This window comes from Schistocerca americana, chromosome 5, assembly GCF_021461395.2.
Source record: "Schistocerca americana isolate TAMUIC-IGC-003095 chromosome 5, iqSchAmer2.1, whole genome shotgun sequence".
NCBI classification, from domain to species: domain Eukaryota; kingdom Metazoa; phylum Arthropoda; class Insecta; order Orthoptera; family Acrididae; genus Schistocerca; species Schistocerca americana.
The window spans coordinates 132,563,083-132,576,297 of NC_060123.1; the positions used below are offsets into that span (position 1 = coordinate 132,563,083).

At 39.4% G+C, this 13,215-nt stretch overlaps 1 protein-coding gene across 1 annotated transcript in view; it reads left to right on the forward strand.

Moving 5' to 3' along the window:
* LOC124616722 (piezo-type mechanosensitive ion channel component) overlaps positions 1–13,215 on the forward strand; it is a 684,203-nt gene that overhangs the window by 620,022 nt on the left and 50,966 nt on the right. The window contains exon 42 of the mRNA XM_047145082.1: positions 11,611–11,985. Within this exon, the coding sequence (XP_047001038.1) occupies positions 11,611–11,985 (375 nt within the window). The remainder of the gene's footprint in view (positions 1–11,610; positions 11,986–13,215) is intronic.

Consider the following 13,215-nt stretch of genomic DNA (forward strand, 5'->3'; position numbering starts at 1 on the left):
GTTCATTGAAGTCCATAGACCCACATATTACTTCAAAAATACATTCTTCTTGTACAATCCAGTGATACCATATTTAGCAGCTCCACTGCAACTTGCATTTGGATATGCACACTACATACAAACATAACAAGTTGAGCACAATTGGATATATCTGTGCTCTCATCTCATAGTGTGAAAGAAAAAACTGTAAAACTCTGGGCATTATTCCTGAGTTGTGCCTCCATATCAGCTCTCATATCCAGGATTTGATGGAACACCATTTGCTTGGAGAGACAAATGCCTTTAAATGTTGCTAATACCCTTGGGACTGTGCATTCCGCTACTGCTACTGGATGTGATTTAACAAGAGGCTCCAAAGAGAGTGGTTTGGCAGCCAATGCTATAATGTGAGCTACTTTGTAACTTGCTTGAGTTACGGCTTCATGCAGGATTTCTTCAGAAGCATTCAGCTGAAATAAATAAACTTATTACAATAGTACAAGAAGTTATTTTACAATTGTCAATCACAATATTTTTAACTTACATTTTCCTTCATGTTGAGCTTCAAATTGGAAACAACTTCCTTGCAAGCTTTCTCTTCTATTTGATCATCATTGTGTGTATCTTTTTGTTGTACCTATTGCGACTCAGCATCTCCGCTATATGGTGAGTAGCTACTTTCCTTCTCTGGTATTGTAACTAAAGAGAGATGTTTCTTCTAATGAAGTAGACTGTGGGCTTTCATGACTAGACATTATTGTTGCTGCACATGTGAAAGAACTGAACAGGCATGGGTGCATCTGTTACTTGTACCAACAGAGTACTAGCATGCGTAACATCAGCTCCCCTCACTGCCGCATCTCTGAGCTGAGGCCATGAGCTGTCATCTCCATAAAGCACTCACTGGAACAGCCTTACTTAGGCTCGGGCTAACCCATGTCTCCACAATATCCTCCCCTCCGTTAGTGATATTCCTACAAGTTTTGCAGGAGAACTTTTGTAAAGTTTGGAAAGTAGGAGATAAAGTACTGGCAGAAGTAAAGATATGAGGATGGATTGTGAGTCATGCTAGGGTTGTTCACTTGGTAGAGCCATAATCCGCGAAAGGCAAAAGTCCTGGGTTTGAGTTCCAGTCTGACACAAAGTTTTAATCTGCCAGGATGTTCCAAAGCAGTACATACTCCACTGCAGAGTGAAAATTCACTTTGGATCTATAGCACAACTTTAAAAACTTATCAAAATTTGCTTGGATATTTGTGCACGTGTTTTCGAATAGTGCTTCATTATATAAGTAAGTGCATCCTGTAAAAAAGTCAGAGGTTACTGTTAATATTTCATGCAAGATCATTTATATACAACATGAATTGCAAGGGTCCCAATACATTTTCCTGCAACATACCTAAAGTGACTTCTAGTTATGTCGATGCCTCTCCATTGAGGATGACGTAATGCATTCTCCCTGCCAAATAAATCCTCAGTTTGGTCACCTTCTTTATTGGACACCCAATATAAATGTAAATGTTTGTGTGTTCAAATGTTGCTTGAAAGTCCAGAAATACTACATCCAACTGATCGTCTTGATCCATGGCTGTAAGGATATCATAAGAGAAAAGCACTAGTTTCGTTTCATGAGATGGACGGTTTTGGAATTAATGCTGGTTGTCATGAAGGAAGTCAAACTGTTCAAGATAATTCATTATGTCTGAGCCCATAATATGTTCAATGATATTTACTGGTGGTTTTGTGTGTCACTCCTGTTACTCTTCTTACAGATGGGTGTGATTTTTTAGTTCAAGTGATCTAATATATATTATGAGAATGAGCAGGACCAACTCAGTTGCAAATTCTTTGTGGTTTTTTTATATATATATATATATATATATATATATATATATATATATATATATATGTGTGTGTGTATATATATATATATAATAGAAGGAAACATTCCACGTGGGAAAAATTATATATAAAATCAAAGATGAGGTGACTCACCGAACGAAAGCGCTGGCAGGTCGATAGACACACAAACAAACACAAACATACACACAAAATTCAAGCTTTCGCAACAAACTGTTGCCTCATCAGGAAAGAGGGAAGGAGAGGGGAAGACGAAAGGAAGTGGGTTTTAAGGGAGAGGGTGAGGAGTCATTCCAATCCCGGGAGCGGAAAGACTTACCTTAGGGGGAAAAAAGGACAGGTATACACTCGCACACACACATATCCCCTCTCCTTCCCTCTTTCCTGATGAGGCAACAGTTTGTTGCGAAAGCTTGAATTTTGTGTGTATGTTTGTGTTTGTTTGTGTGTCTATCGACCTGCCAGCGCTTTCGTTCGGTAAGTCACCTCATCTTTGATTTTTTATATATATATATATATATATATATATAATAGAGGGAAACATTCCACGTAGGAAAAATATATCTAAAAACAAAGATGATGTGACTTACCAAATGAAAATGCTGGCAGGTCGACAGACACAAAAAACAAACACAAACATACACACAAAATTCAACACTCGCGCGCACACACACACACACACACACACACACACACACACACACACACACACACATCCATCCACACATATACCATATATGTGTGGATGGATATGTGTGTGTGTGTGTGTGTGTGTGTGTGTGTGTGTGTGTGTGCGTGCGTGCGAGTGTATACCCGTCCTTTTTTCCCCCTAAGGTAAGTCTTTCCGCTCCCGGGATTGGAATGCCTCCATACCCTCTCCCTTAAAACCCACATCCTTTCGTCTTTCCCTCTCCTTCCTTCTTTCCTGATGAGGCAATGTGGAATGTTTCCCTCTATTATATATATACACAAAGATGATGTGACTTACCATACGAAAGCGCTGGCAGGTCGATAGAAACACAAACAGACACATACATACACACTAAATTCAAGCTTTCGCAACAAACTGTTGCCTCATCAGGAAAGAGGGAAGGAGAGGGAAAGACGAAAGGAAGTGGGTTTTAAGGGAGAGGGTAAGGAGTCATTCCAATCCCGGGAGCGGAAAGACTTACCTTAGGGGGAAAAAAGGACGGGTATACACTCTCTCTCTCTCTCTCTCTCTCTCTCTCTCTCTCTCGCGCGCCCACACACACACACACATACACATATCCATCCATGGAGATATATACACTCCTGGAAATGGAAAAAAGAACACATTGACACCGGTGTGTCAGACCCACCATACTTGCTCCGGACACTGCGAGAGGGCTGTACAAGCAATGATCACGCGCACGGCACAGCGGACACACCAGGAACCGTGGTGTTGGCCGTCGAATGGCGCTAGCTGCGCAGCATTTGTGCACCGCCGCCGTCAGTGTCAGCCAGTTTGCCGTGGCATACGGAGCTCCATCGCAGTCTTTAACACTGGTAGCATGCCACGACAGCGTGGACGTGAACCGTATGTACAGTTGACGGACTTTGAGCGAGGGCGTATAGTGGGCATGCGGGAGGCCGGGTGGACGTACCGCCGAATTGCTCAACACGTGGGGCGTGAGGTCTCCACAGTACATCGATGTTGTCGCCAGTGGTCGGCGGAAGGTGCACGTGCCCGTCGACCTGGGACCGGACCGCAGCGACGCACGGATGCATGCCAAGACCGTAGGATCCTACGCAGTGCCGTAGGGGACCGCACCGCCACTTCCCAGCAAATTAGGGACACTGTTGCTCCTGGGGTATCGGCGAGGACCATTCGCAACCGTCTCCATGAAGCTGGGCTACGGTCCCGCACACCGTTAGGCCGTCTTCCGCTCACGCCCCTACATCGTGCAGCCCGCCTCCAGTGGTGTCGCGACAGGCGTGAATGGAGGGACAAATGGAGACGTGTCGTCTTCCGCGATGAGAGTCGCTTCTGCCTTGGTGCCAATGATGGTCGTATGCGTGTTTGGCGCCGTGCAGGTGAGCGCCACAATCAGGACTGCATACGACCGAGGCACACAGGGCCAACACCCGGCATCATGGTGTGGGGAGCGATCTCCTACACTGGTCGTACACCACTGGTGATCGTCGAGGGGACACTGAATAGTGCACGGTACATCCAAACCGTCATCGAACCCATCGTTCTACCATTCCTAGACCGGCAAGGGAACTTGCTGTTCCAACAGGACAATGCACGTCCGCATGTATCCCGTGCCACCCAACGTGCTCTAGAACGTGTAAGTCAACTACCCTGGCCAGCAAGATCTCCGGATCTGTCCCCCCATTGAGCATGTTTGGGACTGGATGAAGCGTCGTCTCACGCGGTCTGCATGTCCAGCACGAACGCTGGCCCAACTGAGGCGCCAGGTGGAAATGGCATGGCAAGCCGTTCCACAGGACTACATCCAGCATCTCTACGATCGTCTCCATGGGAGAATAGCAGCCTGCATTGCTGCGAAAGGTGGATATACACTGTACTAGTGCCGACATTGTGCATGCTCTGTTGCCTGTGTCTATGTGCCTGTGGTTCTGTCAGTGTGATCATGTGATGTATCTGACCCCAGGAATGTGTCAATAAAGTTTCCCCTTCCTGGGACAATGAATTCACGGTGTTCTTATTTCAATTTCCAGGAGTGTGTGTGTGTGTGTGTGTGTGTGTGTGTGTGTGTGTGTGTGTGTGTGTGTGTGTGTGTGTGCGCGAGTGTATACCCGTCCTTTTTTCCCCCTAAGGTAAGTCTTTCCGCTCCCGGGATTGGAATGACTCCTTACCCTCTCCCTTAAAACCCACTTCCTTCCGTCTTCCCCTCTCCTTCCCTCTTTCCTGATGAGGCAACAGTTTGTTGCGAAAGCTTGAATTTTGTGTGTATGTTTGTGTTTGTTTGTGTGTCTATCGACCTGCCAGCGCTTTTGTTCGGTAAGTCACCTCATCTTTGTTTTTATATATATATATATATATATATATATATATATATATATATATATATATATATATAAAATTTGTTGGTAGTTTACTTTACAGATGTAACCTGTAATAGCTGCCTTTGTTAATGAATAACTATATTTATTCAACAACATTTAAGGCTCTTTTTCATAATGGGACATATGATAATCAATGCCCTGAAAATGGATATTACTAAAATTCAAGAAAGAAAAACCGAAGTGAACATGCCACGTTTTCTGCAAGATATTTCGACAGTTTCCGAAAAGTGGACAAAGGTGAAGTGCAGCAGCCACAAACAAAAAGTACAAGATCAAGAGAATTGTGAAATAAATGTAAGCTTCGTGCACGACAACTTATTTCAAGTACTTTCACAACAGATTGTGGAAGTGCAGTGTTTAGTGATAGTGCTCATGAACCATGTGAAAAGCAAAAGGATCTTGTAAATAAGCCAGAACAAAAGAATTCGTTGACACAAAAAAGTAAGAAATCCGACGTAAATTTAGGAAACAAACATCTGCCGGCCTTATATAGTTCCGATGGATTATCGTCTTGTGTGAAAAAGAAAGAGGAAATAAACACCTCAGTTAGGCCTACATTTTGTAGCTCCAAAACAATTACAAAAATCGAAATATATTCAGATAGCCAAGGGCGAAACATAGCTACGGACTTTCGTAATAAAAGCAATGTGAACTTGACTTCCATGGTGAAACCAGGTGCGAATTTCTGCACAGCAACTGCAGTAAGCCACGAAAAAATTCCCACATTAAGCAACAAAGACTTTGCCGTTTTCCTGGCAGGAACAAACAACGTTGCAAGAAACGAAAAACAAGATCTGTTGCTTTCACTAAAAAGGCGACTGTATGAACTAAGATGTACTAATGTCATTGTATTTTCAGTACCACATCGTCATGACCTAGCGGAATGGTCCTGCGTTAACAAAGAAGTGGAAAGTGCAAATAGTGAGATGAAACAGATATGCAAACGATTCGAAAATGTGACTTTCATTGATATAAGCAAACTAGGAAGGAGATTCCATACTAGACATACTAGACATTTCGTAATTGCAAAAATAATAGAAATAGTAAATTCCAAAATGAAAGTAAGTTGTGACACTTCAAACATAATTCCCCTCAAGGACAAGACCCACAAACTACTTGGTGCATCTGAAAATGAAGCACCACCACTACAAGACAAGTGTGATGTTCTGACATTGCAAGAAAACACCCCAAGTGCTAGCAGTTCACAAGGAAGCATATCAATAACAACAGAACCAACACCTGAAGTATCAGAAACAGCTACATCATCATCATCGTCAACAACAACAACAACAACAACAACAACAACAGAAATGACAGCATCAATGACACCGGGAGCTACACCAGCACCAGCAGCAAGCAACTCACCATATCCCAGTGAACGACCTACAAGGTGCAGAAAACCTGTCCTTCTGGAGGATTTTTGGTACCTCGCCAGGGCAAGGAAAGGAGTATGACACCACAGAATGTAAATACAAATGTAACCAGTTCTCATCCTCATCACCTGCAGATTCTAAGCTTAAACATTCAGTGTCTTAGAAATAAATCATTAAAACTTGAGGTAGCTATGAACAGTGCAAATATTGACTGCATGTGCATTGTGGAGCATTGGTGCAGAAGTTTTGAACTAAGTATCATTAATATTCATCCGTTTAAGTTGGCAAGCCAATATTGTAGAAAAAATACCAAAAATGGAGGTGTATGTATATTTACCAAACCAAGTATCAGCTATAAAAGAAGGTGTGAAGCTGAATCATTGAGTGTGGAAAATCATTTTGAAGCTGCAGCTGTGCAGTTCAATGGAACACAGGGAAAAGTCATAGTCATAGCAATATACAGACCACCTACTGGTGATGCAGACATATTCTTTAACCAATTAGAAATATTGCTTAACACTCTGTTCACCGATAGAGCCACTGTAGTTGTGTGTGGGGACTTCAATATTAATCTTATGAGTGAAAGTAGGCTGAAAGACCAGTTCCTAAATCTGTTATGTAGTTTCAACCTGCTTCCACACATACACACACCCACAAGAATAACAAATAATACAGTCAGTCTTATTGATAATATATTTTCAAATGTAGGACGCACAGAAGTTGAAGTAACAAATACTGATTTGGGATTATCAGACCACAATACTCTTGTCCTCAAAATCCCTTCAAGGCCACTGAAAGAGAAAAAGACACACTTCATGTATAAAAGAAATTTTTCTACAGAGAACTGTGTAGAATTCATAAATATGCTAAACAATGAGGCTTGGGCAGAAGTACTATCCCTAACAAATACAAATGATGCATATAACACATTTTCTTCCATTTTCATGGGATATTTTGAAATGTGTTTTCCAAAAAAGCTGTCAAAAATCAGGTCACATGGCAATACAAAGCCAAGTTCTTGGATCACAGCTGGCATCAAAACTTCCTATGGAACTCTAAAGAGACTAATTTCTAAAATGAAAACATCCACAGACCCACAATTCATAGAATATGTCAGGAATTACAAGAGGGTATATAGAAAATTAATTGCTAAAGCAAAATTCATGAGTAATGATAGTTTTATAAGACAGTCTGAAAACAAATCAAAAGCCATATGGGGTATTGTGAAGACTGAAACGGGGAAGAGTTGTGAAAGCCAGGACATTAGCCTCAAAAATTTAAAAAATGTCAATATTAATAAACAAGATTTGCCAAATTATATTAACAATTATTTCATAAATGCAACAACTTCATTAAACTTAAAATTTACAAACGAAGAAAAACCTGAATATGGAAAAACAGCTTGTAGTATGAGGGTAGAGCCAACAAATGAGGGTGAAGTGTTGAAAGTGATACAAAGCTTGAAACCCAAAATGTCTGCTGGCATAGATGAGGTGCCTGTGTCAATCATAACAAGGACAGCACCACAAATTGCAAAGCCCTTTGCACACACAGCCAATTTATCATTCAGTGAAGGAGCCTTTCCAGAAAGGCTGAAAGTTTTGAAAGTGAAGCCATTATTTAAAAACGGCGACAAGTATAAGGTAGCATTTTCAAAAATATTAAAAAAACTGCTGAAGCACCGAATCAACACATATCTAAATGACCATAATTTACTTAACAGAAATCAGCATGGCTTCCAAGCACGTAAAAATACCGAAACAGCAGTAATGTGCTACACTGAACAAATAATCAAAAATCTAGAAAAAGATTATAGTGTAGTAGGAGTAAATTTAGACCTCTCCAAAGCTTTTGACACTGTGAACCAGGACATTCTCTTAGAAAAATTGGAATCATTGGGTATACATGGGATAGGAAAAAAATGGTTTGAATCATACCTAAAAAGCAGAACACAGGTTGTAGGACTGACATCAACTTACTCCAACCACAAAATAAATTCAGTATCAGAGGCAAAAAATGTAGAAATAGGAGTACCACAAGGCAGCATCCTAGGGCCCATACTGTTTCTTGTCTATATAAATGATTTTCACACCTCAGATGATGCAGCCAAAGCAATAATATTTGCAGATGATACTAGTGTGATAATAAGTGCACCAAAGCAATTGCTACCAACAACTGCTGATAAAGTACTAAATTACATCCACTCTTGGCTCAATGCAAACAGGTTGATATTGAATGTAAATAAAACAAATTATATGCAGTTTGGGAAAAGATGTCAAAATGTAAATCTCGATCTGGTGTGGGGTGACAAAGCCTTAGACAGAGTGACATCCACAAAATTGCTGGGGATTCATGTGGATGAAAACTTAAATTTTAATGACCACGTAATAAAACTTGCACAGAAACTTAAATCAGCCTGTTTTGCTCCCAGAATTATTGCAAATGTTTGTACCTCAGAGGGTGCCAGAATGGCATATTTTGGCTATTTTCAATCTCTTGCCACATACGGAATAATATTTTAGGGTTCCACAACAGGGCGCCTAAAATAAATTTTTTTTGTTGCAGAAGAGGCCCATCCAAATAATAACTCACAGTCATCCACAGACGCACTGCAAACCCATATTCAAAAAGCTTAGAATACTTACTGTACCATCCATTATACATATACAAATGTGTATTGTATGTCAGGACCCACATTGCAGATTTTCAGACAAATGCAGACTTTCATAACTACAATACCCGAAATAGCGCAGCACTCCATACTCAGCAAACAAAAAGGACGAATACACAAAGGCATGTGAGCCATATTGGTGCAAAACTGTACAACGTACTGCCAGTCAACATCAGGCAGTTAGAAGATGATGACAAATTTAAAACAGAATTTAAAAAATTTCTAGTAGAACAATGTTTTTATTGTGTAAATGACTATGTAGGTCAATAAATTTTTTTCTGATGATATTTATAAAGGCAAAATGGAAAATATTCAATATGTACCTAATCATTCATTACCTAATCATTCATTACATTTACATACTTAAAGGACAGCTGTTGTGTGATGTAAATATATACTTAAGCAGTGTTGTGTATATAAGGACTTGCCGTTTAGGGAGGACAAAACTAAAGCCTTATGAAAAACAGACTATGCATTTAAAATAACAAGCAGGGGTGTATATAGGCTATATTACTTTCATTGTATTATTATTAACCTCTTTGTATTATTTTGTTTCATACTTTTTTATGTATATATTGTTTGTGTCCATTTCTTTGAAATGGCTTGACAACATCCATACAATATTTATTGTCAATGGATGGATAAATATAATAAATAAATAAATTATCAGATACAAAATCACTTGTTTGTTAGCAGAAACAGAAATCAATGGTATCAACAGCTGCTTCAAAATGTGTGTGTCTTTTGATCCACAGTGTGTATGATTAACATAAAATGTGAGAGATCATCACCACCCACAGATATGTTCCAGTTTTCCCTGTCTACACTTGTAATTTTGTCTATTTCTTATGGTTACTCTCACTTTTTATTGACCAGTGGAATGACAAAAGAACATATAATGTTTCAGAGGCTGGTTCCAACTGTAATTGGCCATTATTTATTTTGTGTGTGTGTGTGTGTGAGAGAGAGAGAAAGAGAGAGAGAGGTCATTTATTTTTTGTGTGGGTCCATGCACTCTGTACTGAGAGCTAGAACAAGTTCTGATTTTAGCAGATAGTGATATATGAATAATTATTTTCATAAATATCGCAGCTACAGTAAATGATAATGAGTTTGCACTCACCATCGACCCCCCTCTCCCCCCCCGTCTCTCTCTCTCTCTCTCTCTCTCTCTCTCTCTCTATCTCTCTCTCTCTCTCTCTAAAGCCATCGGCACACGGACTGTGCATCCGAACGTTGAGCATTGAGCATGCCGAATTTCTGAAGTCATGGCATGGAATAGCACATTGGGGAGTCTTTCCAAACATGCAGAGCAATATCTAGCATGTCAGATATTCTGAACGTGCATATGAGCATTGACCAATGAGGTGGCACAATGCCACCTATGTCACATGCACGCCATTTCTGAGCACCAGCAAATTGTGAATCACTCTAAAACCCATTGTTAACTGTGTGATTCATTAAAATAAAATAATGAAAAACATCATATTCATGGCAAAAGAATTATTGTAACTTGTGTATTATCAGAGTATGCCATTTTAAGGCAACGCCACACTGAGGATCTACCAAAAACGTATTTTTCTTGATACAGTTTGTTATAATTCAATTTCAGTTACTAACATAGCTATGATTAAAGAGTTTAGCATGTGGCATCATGCTAGGGCTGGCCATCAATGGTTTGTCGTCAGTTTAGTGTAGTCAGTAGAGTCAACGATTCACTATGAGGTGCGTGATATGGCAATGGTTTGCATGTCACCACATCTAAATTTTTTTCCTAACACTCATGTTTTTAGTAGGTTCTAATGCTTTATTATTAGTTTAATATAAGTATGTACTATAATATTTGATGTTGTGTAAATGTAAGTTCACCTTTTGTTGCGGGGTGAGTTTGTTAAATTGGCTTAATCTACAGGAAAGCTTGCACTACATGTATAAAAATATTTTGCTCATTTTTCTTTTAAGTTTCATAGCTCATAGTCTGCTACTAGATAGGAACAGTGATCAAATAAGAATAACCTTGGGATTTTACTAAAATGTGGGAATGATGAAATAATGTTTATTTTATGTGTAGAACTATTGCAAATTTGTATTGAACTGTTTGTAATGGAACTTTTATAAGTATGTGTCCTTGTTGATTGGATGCGGTAATTTCCTTTTTGTCTTAAAACATGTACATGGATATTGAAGTTTTTATTTGTGTATATTACATGTAGAATAACATGACTAACTTCTGAATAGTGGAGGAAATGTGAATTTTAATAGAGCTAACATGGGGATTTTATGGGTGCCTGTCAAGTAAACTGTGTAATTTACGAACTGGAAACATCCCACAAAAGCCACTGGAATGCGTTGCAATGGCGTATACCATGTTGGGGCCCACATACCGTATGCACAAGTTGCATCGTTTCTGAGCGTTAAGCAGCACGTTGAACTCAGCATGCTCAACATTGATGCTCAACAGCACAGTCCATGTGCCAACAGCTCACCAAGGCTGTCTGTCCTGTTGTCATATAATTCTCGTCTATGCTTTTCTGAATCCAGTCAGTTCTAATTTCCTCTCTTTTTGCGAGTTGTCTGTTGCCAGAATAATGGTATTCCTTTTTGTTGGATTCATTCACACCACTAATTTTCTTCCATTTCTTTGTTCATGTATATTATATTTCTAATTTGCAGGTTTATGGTTACACCATTTCTTTTTGAGCTAAGAGCTCTCATGGATTGGGTATGGACTGACACTTCGATGACACTGTTTGACTGGCTCAAAATGGAAGACATATTTGCAAATATATTTGAACTGAAATGTGGGAGAAGAATGGAATCAGAGTATCCACAGCCAAGAGGACAAAAGAAGTCTCCTACTACCAAATACCTGATGGGTGGAGGATTTCTATTTCTTATAATAGCTATTATATGGTTCCCACTAGTGTTCTTCGCACTAGGTAACACAGTGGGAGAACCTAGTGTTCCATATGAATTTACCTTGGAGGTTAGAATTGGAGCATATCAGCCAATTTTTAAAATGTCTGCTGGAAACTCTACTATCCACAGGTACGTATGAGCCAGTGTGGTCTAATTATCTTAATACTTTGCATGACTTTTTATTCTTAATTCTAAACAGTTCAGAATGTATTTTAAATTGCAGATGAGCGTTAAAATATGAGGTTTATTGTCAAATTAAAACTGTGGCCTGGAGTGGGACTAGAGCGACATTGGTTGCCTTTCACTGGCATTGCTCATAGTTTCTTTGATGATTGCTCGAGATTTATTCAGTAATGGGGAAATAGTTAATATTAATTGCTTGTTAAGTCTTCAGGTTCATTTGAAATCTTTGGCCATACTGTTAAACAATTGGGCATGTAATAGTTGCAAGCCTTGTAAAGTGGCTGGTAAAATGCAGCAGAACCTCTTTGCCTCTCCACTGTTTCACAGCAGGATAACTGACACCCTGGCACTGATACCTGTGAATGGACTGCCTGACTTGTTCTGTGGTTTGCCTTCTTCCCAAGTTATCAAAACACCGACTTGGCACACATTAATCCCTGAAATCAAGCTACTGTACCACTGGAAGTGATAATACAATGTTATTCACCTGAGGGACATTGAATAAAAATTCTCATGATAGTTACTTTACAGTTCTTACTCTGGAGAACTGCTATCCCTTCCAATCTTTTTTCATCAGTTCTGAGTTATTAATACTGTTTGCGTGTTATTCACCAATGAAAAGAGAACAAGTTTTATGTACTACATGAAGAACACATTGAAACTACTGAAATAAATTACAAAAAGGGACACGATAAGTAGAATCAAGAAAGAGATGTAAATGAAGACACAGCAGGTAATGCACCATGTAGCATATGGTGCCCTCATTAAAAACAAATAACCAAAGAATTACACACATATACATGGATATTTTAAATTAGTAGTTATTGTTAAATAAACTGAACATAATTGTATACTTTGATTGGATAAACTGCAAAAATGGCAAAAGAGGATGCATACTGTAATGTGTAATGTTTGTATGAGTTTATTTTTACATTATGTGCAATCAGATTCCAGGATTTTATATACTCTGATCGGCCACAACATTATGACCAACTACCTAATAGCTGGTGTGTCCACCTTTGGCATCGATAACAGTGTTGATACATTGTGGTATGGAAGCAGTGAGATCTTGATAAGTTGCTAGAGGGAGTTGGCACTCATCTGCACTCATATGTCACGTAATTTCCATAAATTTCAGGGAGGGGGCCAATTCAGTCACATACCATATGTATGATA